This window comes from Rhinatrema bivittatum, chromosome 1 (assembly GCF_901001135.1).
Source record: "Rhinatrema bivittatum chromosome 1, aRhiBiv1.1, whole genome shotgun sequence".
Lineage (NCBI taxonomy): Eukaryota > Metazoa > Chordata > Amphibia > Gymnophiona > Rhinatrematidae > Rhinatrema > Rhinatrema bivittatum.
The window spans coordinates 46,549,805-46,563,820 of NC_042615.1; the positions used below are offsets into that span (position 1 = coordinate 46,549,805).

The 14,016-nt window shown below is 46.1% G+C and overlaps 1 protein-coding gene across 3 annotated transcripts in view; it reads left to right on the forward strand.

The window, feature by feature from the left end:
* SMAD1 (SMAD family member 1) overlaps positions 1-14,016 on the forward strand; it is a 147,986-nt gene that overhangs the window by 114,418 nt on the left and 19,552 nt on the right. For all 3 annotated transcript variants that reach the window (XM_029601189.1, XM_029601098.1, XM_029601276.1), the window contains exons 4-5: positions 8,754-8,870; positions 12,209-12,430. In XM_029601189.1, coding sequence (XP_029457049.1) covers positions 8,754-8,870; positions 12,209-12,430 — 339 coding nt within the window. The remainder of the gene's footprint in view (positions 1-8,753; positions 8,871-12,208; positions 12,431-14,016) is intronic.

Genomic DNA, 14,016 nt, shown 5'->3' on the forward strand with positions numbered 1-14,016 from the left:
CCAACCATCCTGTCCAATTACCGGCCCATCTCGAACCTACTGTTCCTGGCCAAGATCATCGAGAAGACTGTCAACCACCAACTTTCAGAATTTCTGGAAAACCGAATTATACTGGCTCCCGCTCAACATGGCTTCAAAAAATTTCACAGCACCAAATGACTACTACTCACCCTCACAGACACAATACTACGAGGGTTTGACAAAGGTACATCCTTCCTCCTAATCCTACTTGACATCTCTGCTGCATTTGACATTGTCAATCATAAGATCTTAATTCACAGGCTAAGAGAAGTAGGTATCAGTGGCACCATTCTCCAATGGTTTCAATCATTCCTCACCAACAGATCTTTTAAGGTAACCCACGAAAGTACAATATCTGAAAGAATCCCCCTCTCACAGGGAGTCCAAGGATTCTACAAACGTCAAATCCTTAAACTCCAGCCCCTACTTCACCCCCCGGACTACCGGACAGCAGTGCAATCCCTCCTTTTCGCCAAGATAGATTATTGTAACACCCTCCTAATAGGCCTTCCCGCAGCCACCTTCAAGCCCCTCCAGCTTCTTCAAAATGCAGCTGTACGGTCACTAACAAATAACAAAAAAAGGATCACATTATGCCCACACTCAAACAACTCCACTGGCTGCCGTCCCTTTCAGATCTCAATACAAAACCCTCATGCTCATACATAAAGCAATCCACAGTGATAAAGCTAGTTGGTTACAGGGACCACTGACCCCTTGCAACCCCACCAGGAATCTCCACCCAACTAACACAGGCCTACTCACCACTCCCTCCATTAAGGAAGTGCATTGAGTCTCCACAAGAGAACGCACTGCATCTATAGCAGGCCCTCACCTCTGGAACAACCTTCCACCCTCTCTCAGAACAGACCCCTCTATGCCTTCCTTCTGAAAGAACCTCAAAACCTGGCTCTTCCAGAAAGCATTCCCTCCAGATAAATAACTTCTGCCATCTGCTACCCGTTCCCTCTAGATAAATAATTCTGCTACTCGCTCCCCTGGCTCTGCCAGTTCCCCTCTCTGCCACTGTACATAGTAAGTTAAATCAGAATGTATTACTGTTAAAGTTATTTTTAATATATTATTGTTAGTTAATTAATCTGTTACACTGTATCATGTCACTATAAGGCTTGCCTTAGACATCCTCATGTTGTATGTAAACCGATGTGATATGTCAAATCGAATGTCGGTATAGAAAAATAAATAAATAAATAACCTGCTTAGCGAAATGGGATTCATAATTACGAGAAATCGCACCGAATTCCCACTCAGGTTCTCCGGTTTATCGGGGCGTTGATCAGCACCAGACTCTGCAGGGCTTTCCTGCCAGCGGAGTGGATCCAAACCTTTTTTGAACTAGTTTCTGCTTTGAAAGGTTACATGAAAGCCTCTACCCATCAGATTCTCAAAGTACTGGATCATATGGCAGCAGCACTATATATAATACCGCACACCTGTGATGTGTCATCTACAGTGGGGACTCAACGCAATGGTCTCAGCACAGCCAGCCAATGTCTTGTTGAATTCTCATAATTCACTGTATAATCTTAGACATAGATAGGTGGCTTCCCCCCCCCCCCCCGAGTTCTAGAAATGGGAGCACCATTTTGAAATTCGGAGCCCCACATCACCATGACAACAGATGCATCCACTCAAACCTAAGGGGGTGTGGTCACCCAAGAGAAAAATCTTCACAGAAACCTATTAGAGTTGAGAACTAACCAGAATGCAATCTATACCTTCCTACATATTCTTGCAGGGAAGTGGGTGATGGTCTATAGGACAAACAGGTAGCCATGTTTTATATAAACACAGAAGGAGGGTCTGGTTTGAGGACTCTTTTTGCTAATCCTGGAGTGGGCTTTAAATCACTCCATCCAGTTGCAAGCAACATATCTGCCAGGGATACAGAACACAGAATCTGACAGGCTCAGCAGAATATTCCACCCCCATGAGTGGGCATTGAATCATGAGGTAGTGGACGATCTGTTCAGGAAGTGGGGAACACTCTCTGCGTGGATCTCTTTGCATCAGAGACAATCACAAAACTACCACTGTTTTGCTCCCTCTACCCCAGGAAATACAGGATCGCCCAGGATGCTTTTCTTGTAACCTGGATGGGGTATCCTGTTCTAAGCATACCCACAGTTACCCTTGTTGGGGTGAGTGATACAAAAATGCATCATGGACAAATCAGACCTCATCCTCCTTGCACCAGTGTGACCCAGAAACCATGGTACGCCTACCTCATTCAATTAACGATTCAGGCACTGGTTCATCTAGGGAACCGGGAAGACCTATCACAAGAAGGAGACACACTTCTTCACCCCAAGGCAAGCAATAGTCACCCTGCAAACCAACTCTGCTTTTCTTCCTAAAATATTTCAGCCTTTCACTTCAACCAGACGATTACTTTACCCACGAGAGAGAAAAAACCCTTCATACCTTGGACTGTAAAAGAGCTTTAGCTTATTATATTCAAAGAGCTCAATCCCTGAAACATAGTTCGCAACTGTTTGTCTCGTTCAACCCGAATGCGCCAGACTTGCCAGTCTCTAAACACACATTGGTGAGTTGGTTGTTCCAGTATATTAACTTTTGTTACTCATCACACAAGGATAGACTCCCAGATGGTGTAAAAGCATATCAAATCCGAGCCACTGCAAACTCCATAGCTCTCCTCGGGGAGGTGCTGATTCTAGACATATGCAGGGCAGCCACTTGCTCCTCTCTGCAAATATTCACATCACACTATTGCCTCCAGCAGCAGGCTAAATCAGATGCAGTGATGGGGGAGGCAATATTGTGCTTCGCTACTCATACATAAGCTGTCCGCCACGTGAAATTAATTCTATCGCACACCATTCCTTACCTCTTCAAAGGACATTGTGTGGACTCTAAATTTAAGTTAAAGGTGTGCTCTAGAAATTATTAGCTGGGGACTCCCAGAGAGCATGGCTAATTCAGCCTCCTTATCTGTGGGGAAAAAAAGCAAGTTTGATTACCGTAAATGGTGTTTTTCGTAGATAGGATGAATTAGCCATGCATGCCCACCCTCCTCTCTGGACAGCTTTTTCCTTCATCCTATCTGTTTTTCTCTTCTCCATTTGCTGCACGTACATGCGTTATATTAACTGAGGAGAGTCGGGTAATCGCCCGTGGGAACTGCGAAGCAGAGCATAGCTCTGTATTCTTGGAGAGAGTTTCCGAGTTGGGCCGCCAGGGGGACGTCCCAGAGAGCATGGCTAATTCATCCTGCTATCTACGGAAAACACTGTTTACGATAAGCAAACTTGTTTTCTTTGTAGCAGTTACATCGGCCAGAAGTCAGCGAGCTTCAAGCTTTAGTTTCTCAGTCTTATATGCAGTTCTTCCACAATCGTGTGGTGCTTCACACCCATCCAAAGCTTCTATCAAAAGTAGTATCAGCTTTTCATATTAACAGGCTATCTTGTTATACATTCTTTCCAAGGCCACACACACACATGAAGGTGAGAGAGCCCTTCATACTGTAGAGTGTAAAAGAGCCTCGGCTTACTACAAAAAGACTCTGCCATATCATTAGGCTTTGTAACTATTTGTCTTTTATGATTTATTTATTATTTATTTATTTAAGGTCTCTTTTATACCGACATCCGTTGACACATCGCATCGGTTTACAAAAAACAAAAACATTTGGGCAGAGCCCTTACATATAACAGCGGAACAAGATTAACTTTTGGGCGGGGCCCTTACATATAACCAATAGAGTACATTAAACAGGGGGGTGAAAACTAGCTATAAATATAACTCAATATGAGTAAACCAACTATATACACAGATAGGAGAGTTCAAAGTACAAAAAACAGCAGGCAAATTCTTAGTCTTAAATCGGAGGCATTCATAGTCATAGCTCGAAGAGTATATATTATAGAGGAATTCACTAATGGGGGAAATTCTAAGTGGTAGGGGGGGATATGGAGTAGGCTTGCTGGAAAAGCCAGGTTTTCAGTTTTTTTTTGAATTTGGGTGTATGTGTCTCTAGGCGTATATCATGGGGTAGGGAGTTCCATAAGGTGGGGCCTGCGAGGGAGAAAGCTCTGCTAATAGTAGAGGATAGTTTGAAAGTTTTGATGGGTTGGGCACGAAGGGTTCCTTGAAGGGCTGTGCGGGTGGGTCTGTTGGAGGTGCGGGGGAGGAGGGGGGGGTTGATCCAGTTGAGGTTGGAGTTTAACAGACTTTTATGAATGATGGAGAGTGCTTTATAAAGAATTCGTGATTTTATTGGGAGCCAATGTAGTTCTATGAGTGTGGGGGGCAATATGGTCTCTTTTTCTTGTGTTTGACAGAATCCTAGCGGCGGCGTTTTGCAAAAGTTGCAAAGGCTTGGTATGTATTGCAGGGATGCCGAGGAAGAGAGCGTTACAATAGTCTATTTTAGACAAGATGATAGACTGGAGAACTGTGCGGAAGTCGGAGAAATGAAGCAGGGGTCTGAGTTTTTTTATCGTTTGGAGCTTAAAGTAGCATTCCTTTAGGATGGATTTAATGAATGGTTTAAAGGTGAGATGATTGTCAATAAGGACACCTAGGTTGCGAGTGTGCGGGGGGAAAGTGGTAGATGAGTATGCAAAAGGAATGTCTGGGAGCGGATGCCTGTTAGATATGATTAATAGTTCAGTTTTGTTGGGATTTAGAGCTAGCTGCATGTCATTGAGAAGTTGGTTGATAGAGGAGAGACAGGATTCCCAGTTCTGTAGCGCAGTTTGTAGAGAGTCAGAGAATGGGAAAATGAGTTGCACATCGTCAGCATATATGAAATGCTTGATGTGAAGGTTAGTGAGAAGCGTGGTAAGGGGAAGCATGTATATATTAAAGAGGGTAGAAGAGAGAGAGGATCCTTGGGGCACACCTTGAGGGAGACTGATGGGGTCAGATTCATTGTTGTCCACTAAAACAGTAAAGAAGCGATTTTGGAGGTACGATTGAATCCAGGTGAGGGCATTGCCAGTAATCCCGATACTCTTCAAGATATTGAGGAGGACATCGTGATTGACTGTATCAAATGCAGCAGAAATGTCAAGCATTGCAATCAGGTACGAGGATCCTGAGTCTATTCCTCTGATGAGGGTATCATGTAGGGAGAGCAGTAGGGTTTCAGTACTTAAATGCTTCCTGAAACCGTGTTGGGTGGACGGGAGAATATTGTTCTGTTCTAGGTGATCAGATAGGCGTGAATTAACTAGTTTTTCCAGGACTTTAGCTAGGAGGGGTAGATTGGAGACGGGTCTGTAATTAGATAGGGTGGTAGGGTCAAGATTGGGTTTTTTGAGTAGCGGTTTCACTACTGCTTGCTTAAGAAAATTAGGGACTGTGCCATGCTCTAAGGAACAGTTAAGAATATTCGATAAAGGTTTGGCGATCACTTTGGGTATAGATAGTAAGAGTTTAGAAGGAATAGTTTCAGAGGGATGTGAAGAGGGTTTCATTTTTTTTAGGATGTTCTCAACTTCCAGGGAGGAAGAGGAATCAAAAATGGAAAGGGAGACTGGTGCGTTTATAGAGGGGAGACAGATTTTGAAGCTGTTGCGAGAGAATTGTGCTGTGATGGAGGATACCTTGTTTTTAAAAAATTGTGCAAGCTCATTGCACCGATTTTTTGAGGAAATTGCAGGTTGTTGTGTGAGGGAGGGCGAGGTTAGATTGGCAACCATGGAGAAGAGGGCCTTGGGATTGTGTTGCAGACCATGTATTTTTTTGGCGTAATATTCTCGTTTGGTTTGGAGTATGGACTTTCTATATTCATGCATACGTTGGTAGTATATTGTTTTGGTTGCGGGGGATTGGTGCTTACGCCAGGACCTTTCTGCAGCTCTGAGATGGGTTTTAAGATCCCTGAGCTCAGGCGTGTACCAGGGTTTTCGATTTCTACGGTTTGGGTTTACAGTTTTCGTTATTAAAGGGCAGTGTTTATTGGCGATGCTGAGGGTGGAATTAACCCAGGTGGAGAAGGCGTTGTCGGTGGAGGAGAGATCAATATGGTTGCCTATATCCGAGCATGCTTGTGTGATGGTGTCTATATCGCAGGATTTGCGAAAATTGAATGCTATGGGCTGACTGGGCAGTATAGTAGAACTTTGAGGGAGGGTGAGTCTAGTTTGAATTAGGGAGTGATCAGACCAGGGTACTGCCATGCATGATGGGGGGTTGCTTATGTTGAAGTGGGAGTTGATAAAAATCAGATCAAGAGTGTGGCCAGCTTTGTGTGTGGGCGAGTTCACAATTTGTTGGAAACCCATGGCTTCGAGGGAGGACATGAATGCTTCGCATGCTGGGGATTGTGGGATGGTATCTATGTGTAAGTTAAAGTCTCCTAGGAGAATCGTGGGTACGTCGGGGGATAACGAGTTAGCAAAGAATTCAATAAGGGGGGGATGAATCTTTCTCAAGGAGACCTGGGGGGGTATAAATGAGACATAGTTGGAGTGATTTTGATTTGAAGAAGCCAATTTCATATTGCTTAGGGATGTCACATTTCTGGGCCAAGAGTTGAAAGTCCTTTTTTACAGCCAGGAGTATGCCGCCTCCTCTCTTCTTTTTTCGAGGGATTGAGAAAACATCGTAGCTGTCTAGGGGTAGTTGGTTGATGAGGGGAGTGTCATGCTGTTTGAACCAGGTTTCCGTGACAGCGCATATTTCAGGTTTGGAGTCAATGAGAATGTCATGTAAGAGATGAGTTTTCTTTTGGAGTGATTGTGCGTTGAAAAGAATAATGGTAATGAGAGAGAGACTGATGGCTTGTGTGCGTGTGAGTGTGTGTATTGGGATAAGCCTTCTTTTGTTTTGAGTTGTCTTGTGGTGTGCGGTCTGATGTGTGAAAGCGAGGGGAAAATTAGTGTGGTGTCCTGGCTGGTATGATAATGAATAATTGTCGATTAAAGGAGGCATTGTAGAGCCGTAGAGTAATGCAGGTAAAGATTTGGGTGTGAGTGATAATGCTGCAAAATACAGAGACCCAAATATTGCACATTTAATAGGCAGAAATATGGTTGAATAGGGCTAGTATAGAGAAAACAGGGAAAATCACATATTAGAAAACTGGAAATCAGAATAAATTAGGAGCAACTGACTAGGTTACCAAAGCAGTAAGTGTAGCAAGAAGAGGGGATTTCTCTTGGGGGGTATTAGGTGGAGCGCATAGCTGAGATACCTAACCTACGTAGGTGGAGGTGAGGAATGGCTGGTACAAATTCCATATTACAGGCAGATTACAATGCTGAGAACACTCAGAAGCAGGGTACAGACAAGGTATGGTACACTTCAGAAACGGCCAGGAGCCTGGACGTGCGGAGCGTTGAAAACACAGCTGCGTGAACCGTTGAGTTGTAAAAATATTTGCTGTCAGATACAGTGCAAACGCAGAGGTTAAACTGTGGGCACTCAAGGGTCAAGGGTCGGTGCTCCTTCGGGGCTGCAACGAAGGGGTGAGACAAAGGGGCAAGCCCCTTTGACGCGCTCCTTCGGCGCGTGGCGCCTGGCGCGCGGCGCCTGGAAAGATTGAAATTTAAAGGTACTCTTAGTCTGTGTGTGATTGGCTGCCTTGCAGCGGTCGGCTGATTGGCCGGTTCTCGGTGGGGGGCGGGCTTCGGCCGCGAGGGGAGCGGGCCTGGAGCACTGCTTGTTCTGGTCGCGCTGTCGGCGGTGGCCCCGTCCGGGTAAGAGAAATAAAAGAAGGCCTTACCCCGATGGGCCGCCGGCGCCGATTGCGCAGGCCTTGCAGCTGGAGTGGCAGCGTGTCTCCTCAGGTAAGCCGGACAGATTATGATTATTATTATTATGATTATTATGATTATTATGATTATTATTATTATTATGATTATTATGATCCTAATAGACTGGGCAAAACGTTATCCAACTGGTTAGTGGATTGCATCGTTCGCTGCTATACGCTAGCAGGACTACAAATTACAGACATCCAGTCTCTCATCAAGTAAAATCTATGAATACATCAGTGGCTCATCTGAGAGCCATACTTCTCAGACTTCTGCAAAGATGCAATAGGTCATTAGTACAAATCTTTGTGTCCCATTACTGTTTGGGCAATCTCTAAGTGACAGTAAATTCAGTCAAGCAGTTTTGCATAGCCTGTTCACCCAGTAGTCCACTCCCCACAGTGGGGTCTGGGTTGTTTATTCAGTAAATGCTCCTCTCTAACCCTCAGCTTGGAACTCCCCACATGGTCTGGCTAATTCAGCCCTGCTTATCGACTGAAAAAGCAAGTTTGCTTACCATAAATGGTGTTCTCCGTAGATAGACAGCAGGATGACTTAGCCGTACTAAATACTCTCCCACCTCCCTGGAGAGTTGACAACCTGGCTAGATTTTGCTCAAAAATTGACTGAAGGGGCTCACAAGGCAATGCCTGTATGGGAATTCCTGCACATGCTCAGTAAGGCCAAAGCTCTGCTAGCTGAGAGAGGTCCATTCAGGGCTGCCAGATGACATCACCCACATCATGGATAAATTCACCTTGCAGTCTGTGGAGAATGCAATTTACGGTAAGCAAACTTGGTTTCTGTCCTGAAGGGGCGGGGGGGGAGGGGGGGAAAAGTCCACACGTGCACATACCCCTCACCATTCCCCTCCCCTCAAGGCTTCCTTTGTACTGTGGTGGTTTACATGTGGTTCTAGAGAGCAGAGACCGTTTTGTAACTTTGGGGAATGGATGCCCCGGTTTGTTTTCCTGTTTTCAGCCGATACTCCGCCTCCTGCCTACATGCCTCCTGAAGATATCACCCAGGATGGCTCTCAGCCCATGGACACAAACATGATGGCACCTTCCTTACCCCCAGAAATCAACAGCTTGGGAGGTGAGCTGCATCCTGCTCGGTTTCCGTACAGGCCCAATTTTTTTTTTAATACATTTCATAAAAAATAATTTCTTGTTTTATAATATATGTAATGTTTTCCTTTTTCTTAGAAATGCATGCATATTTTTTGAGGGATGAGGCACTGTACAGATAATGCTAATTTCTCTGTGGGTGCAAAAGGTGAAAACACAAGTCATGGTGAACACCTTGTGATGACTCCAAGGGGAAGAGTATAAAAGGTGCAGGAATGCTGACCTGGGTGTGTTTTGCGGATCTCAAAGCTGTATTCTCTGGTTTCCCAGATCTCATTGTACCAGGTCTCTAGTTGTTGTCTCTCCACAGCTTGATAGAAAAGGCAGACAGACAGATGTGTACACTGCAGGATGAAGAACGGTGTACAGTACTCTCTGAATTAGCTGTTGGGTGAGCCTGCCCGCACCTGTACCCCTTTTAGGGAGGTCATGGTGAGTTGCAAGGCAAGCTGTATGTCTCGACACTTAGGTTACACGCTACAGGAACAATTCGGTTATTGTTCCGGGTGGTGCTAGCGAAGCTGAAGCTGTCCCAGCCAGGAAATGCCTTTAAGCAGCTGGATGGATCACTCCTGGACGGGAGGACTGTCTGCTTTGTTTTACAGTTGTTAAGCTGATCTAGGCATTTACGTGTAAAGTCCTTGAAGCTTATGAAGGCCTGAAATGCAGTATTTATCAGTGTTTATATCTAACTTTGCAAGCCTATGCACATTGGTCTTTCTCTTTCTTTTTTTCCCCAAATACAGTACGGTGTAACTGTGCTGTGGAATTTCTTTTTAAAAGAATGCAAGTCCCCCCCCTTTATAACCAAAGGAAATGGTTTGCATTTTTCTTCTGGGGTTTTGTCTTCCTTTATAATGTCTCTGTTGAAAAGCGGAAACGTGTGCGCTATCCTTTCCCCTCTTCCCCACCCCAGTTCCTTAATATGTCCATTCCTGCCCCCTCCCCTCCCCCCATATCTTTTAGCTGTTGGAGGACCCCCTTGCCTTATTTATGCTTCTGCCTGGGGTTTGCATGCAGGGAATCGGGTAAAAAGAAGAGCAGGAGTAAGAACAAAATCCCCATTGCAAAACTGTGCAGCATGGCCACTGCTTATTCCTTTCGGCGCCTGCCACTTTTCAACCACATTTACCCTTTTTTAGGTGTCAAGATTTCTCCTTTCTAGCTGGTGAGAGACGCCCAAAGGTTCATGTATTTGAGATGTACGTGAACTACCTGTCACATACGTGATGTTGGCGAGTACCTGGGTGCAGGGCTGTCGCAAGGGGGAGGGGAGGGTGGGCAGCATGAGCGACCCGAAGCTCCTGAAAGGAGAGAGGAGTCATCGTGGCGCGACTGTTGGTTGGTAACGCAGGCCACGGCTGGATCGTGTCTCTCTGCTGGGTACCACAGTCCGCGCTCTTGAGCCTCACACCGCCAGAGGCCACAGCTCAGTTGAAAATTCGCCATCATTTTGGGGTGACAGAGAGAGAGAGAGAGAGCATGCGCCTCTAAAACATGTGATAGCATGCACGGATATCGGAAGAGATATAAACATGTTCCTTGTAAAGGGGAGGAATGCCAAAAGTAACCCTCGTCTGGGGCGGCGTTTTGTCCATCAGGTGACCTGTCCGGAAGGCTCCTGGTAATAACTGGCCATCCTGGTCTTCCAGATATACAAAGAACGCTGTAAGCAGTCCAAGTGCAGGCTGGCTATAAAAAAAAAACAAAAAACCGAGGGGAGTCCTTGCTGAACCTTGGTGGAGGAACCGCTAACCTGGGCCGTGCGCTTGGTTTGCCTCCAGAAGAGCTCCAAGCCATCCGTGCCTCGGCTTCATCGGGGGTCTGGCTGCGCTCCACTGCCGTTCCCCCCGCGCCCCCCCCCCAAAAAAACTCTTTTTAACGTTTTTGTTTCACTTTATTTTTTCCTGTAAAATAATCCATTATTTCCTCCTCCATCTTTTGACTGTTTAAAAAAAAAAAAGTTTATTTTGCTGACAGAACTGTCTGTTTCCTCGCATCTGTTTCCCCTCATCCTGTGCGTGTAAAAAGTCCTCCCGCACTCTCTCTGCACACGGGTCACTTTTTGTCCACGTGCGCATGGCTCTGTGGTGCTACAGCCGTGAGGCGCGGATGCCTCCAGACCTCTTGCCGCAGATGCCGAGCAGTGAGATTTGTTGGTCTTTGGAGATTTGGTTTTTAATGAGCCGCATCCTGTGAGGTTGTGTTTTTTTTTTTTTTTTTTTTTTTTCTCTCTCGCTGGGTGATTTCCATTGTTGGGCCCGTGCCGGGAAGGGAGAGACAGAACGCACCTGCTCTTGCATGACTGTAAGGAAGTTTGTCCAGAATCTGCGAGAGACAGATATGATTCACTCAGGAAGAACAGCCAGCTGGCAAGGTCTCTGGCTGGGTTTGGGAGGGGGATGGGAATGAGCTTGCAGCTCAAAAGCAAAGCCATAAGGTTCCTTATCGTGCGGAGCTACGGCCGACGAGCTGGGTGAAGGCTAAGGGCGACGGCGCTTCGGTGAGCAATCTTTCTTGTGACGGTGGGATTTTGTTTCTTTCTGTGGCGCATGTGCGCGTTTGAGATTAGGGGGTAGATGCAGAAAGCTGTCGTGATGCTAATGTCGCGTGTGGTTGCGTGTTGGGGGCAGGGTTCCTCCTGAATCCTGTGCGCTTCCAACTCTGAGGGCCAGGACTGGAGTCCAGTGCCATTAGCTTTCATGCATAACTACCTGGTGATGTCCTCCCCACTCCCCCTGATATTTTATATTCACCACGCATATTTTTGTCTGGTCGTTGCCATGACTGATTCTTGGCCAGGGGCCGAGAATCGGTGCGCCTTGCAAAACTTTGCAGACTTGGACCTTGAAACTGGCCAGCAGGTGCCACCCTTAAGCAATATTTGACTTTCTCCGCACTGGGAGCTCCGAACCCTGCCTGCAGAGCAAGCCCCAGCCCCTGCCAACTCGGGGATTCAACCAGGTACTTTGTGCACGGCAGCTGCCACCTGCATCACCGGGCCAGCTTAGGGTCTTGTGTGTTAGAATAGAACCACACACAGTCTTCCTCCTTTTCATTCTGTGAACGTGACCAGAACATTTTTCTTCTCTAGGCAGACTACTGTGCGGTGTTACAAAGAGATACCTCGTTCAAGGCCACATTGAAGAAGTTTTGTGTTTTGTTTTGTTTTTCCCTTTCCTTCCTCAAGAGTCTCTAACTTAACCACATGATGCTGTAGTTCTTGCTGTGGATTTGCAAACTCTTCAGTCCCAAAGCCGTTTGACTAAAGTCTCTCTTTTTTTTTTTCTCCCACTTCCTTTCCAGATGTTCAGGCAGTCGCTTATGAGGAGCCAAAACACTGGTGCTCCATTGTCTACTACGAACTCAACAACCGCGTGGGTGAAGCCTTCCACGCCTCCTCCACCAGCGTGCTGGTGGACGGCTTCACCGATCCTTCGAACAACAAGAACAGGTTTTGCCTTGGGCTGCTCTCCAACGTGAACCGCAACTCCACCATTGAGAACACCCGGCGGCACATTGGCAAAGGTGCTCCCTCCACTGTGTCACCCTTCCAGACCTCTTGCTTCAGGGATAAAGCTTGTGGCAGCCAAACCATGACAGTCGGCTCTGTCTAATCCAGGGCTTCCCAAACTTTTAGCCAATGTTACCCTATTTTACCACTTGAAAATTCACGTGACCCCAGAGGACATGGGGTCCTAGGGGAGCGGGGGTGTGGTTCATCTGCAACAATCACCATCCCCTCATTCCAACTGATTCTCCACCCTCAACAGTCCATGCTTTCTCTTAACTTCCATTCCCCTCCAGAGGACATCTTCTCACAACTTCTGCCACTCCTAAGCTCCTCTTCATCTTCCAGCTCTTCTCACCTTCCCAGCCCATCCTCTGTCTCTCTCACCCTCTCCAGCCCTTTTCACATCCTCCCAGCTATATCTCTCACCATAACCTCCAATTATTCCTCTGTCATCCTCTCCCTCTCACTCCATTCCTTTGCCCTTCCAACTCTTCGCTCGCATCCCCCAGTATCTTCTATCATTCCTCCCCTCACTTTCCACAGCCAATCCTCTCCCACTGATCCAATCCTTAAACCTTTCTTGCATCTGATCCCTCCTTTCCAACAGCTCCTTCTCCAGGGTCAGCAGCAACATTTCCTTTGGGCCCCGGGTCAAAAGTGAATGAGAAGTAGGGCAACATTTTTCTCTAGGGTAGGTTCAGTGGTGAGTGGGTGAGAAGCAGTGACGGTCTTCACTGGCCTTTGCACACTCCTCTCGATTGGTCCAAAGCCTGAGCTGCAAGTGGCAGCAGAATTAGTAATGAAAGTCAGTACAGATTCTATGAGCCAGTGCAAGGTCACAGGCCCTGCAGCAGCCCCAATCCATTTTCATGCAGGCGCCCTGTGACTACGTAAAACTCATGCGAGGGCGAGACCACTGCTGAACCTTTGAGTGCATGCTGGCTTACAGGCCATCCTAGAAGCACAGTCCAGATGTATTTCCACACATTAAGAAAGGTGGAAAAGAAGGCAAAATGATTACCAGATAGTTAAAAGGTGAAGTGAAAGAGACTATTTTAGCCAAAAGACCTTCATTCAAAAATTGGAAGAAGGATCCAAGAGAAAAAAATAAGATAATGCATAAGCGTTGGCAAGTTAAATGTAAGACATTGATAAGACAGGCTAAGAGAGAATTTGAAAAGAAGTTGGCCATAGAGGCAAAAACTCACAGTAAAAACTTTTTAAAATATATCTGAAGCAGAAAGCCTGTGAGGGAGTCAGTTGGACCGTTAGATGATCGAGGGGTTAAAGGGGCACTTAGAGAAGATAATGCCATCGCGGAAAGATTAAATGATTTCTTTACTTCGGTGTTTACTAAAGAATATGTTGGGGAGATACCAGTTCCAGAGAAGGTTTTCATGGGTAATGATTCAGATGGACTGAACCAAATCACGGTGAACCTAGAAGATGTGGTAGACCTGAGACAAACTGAAGAGTAGTAAATCACCTGGACGGATGGTATACACCCCAGAGATCTGAAGGAACTCAAAAATGAAATTTCAGACCTATTAGTAAAAATTTGTAACCTATCATTAAAATCATCCATTGTACCTGAAGACTG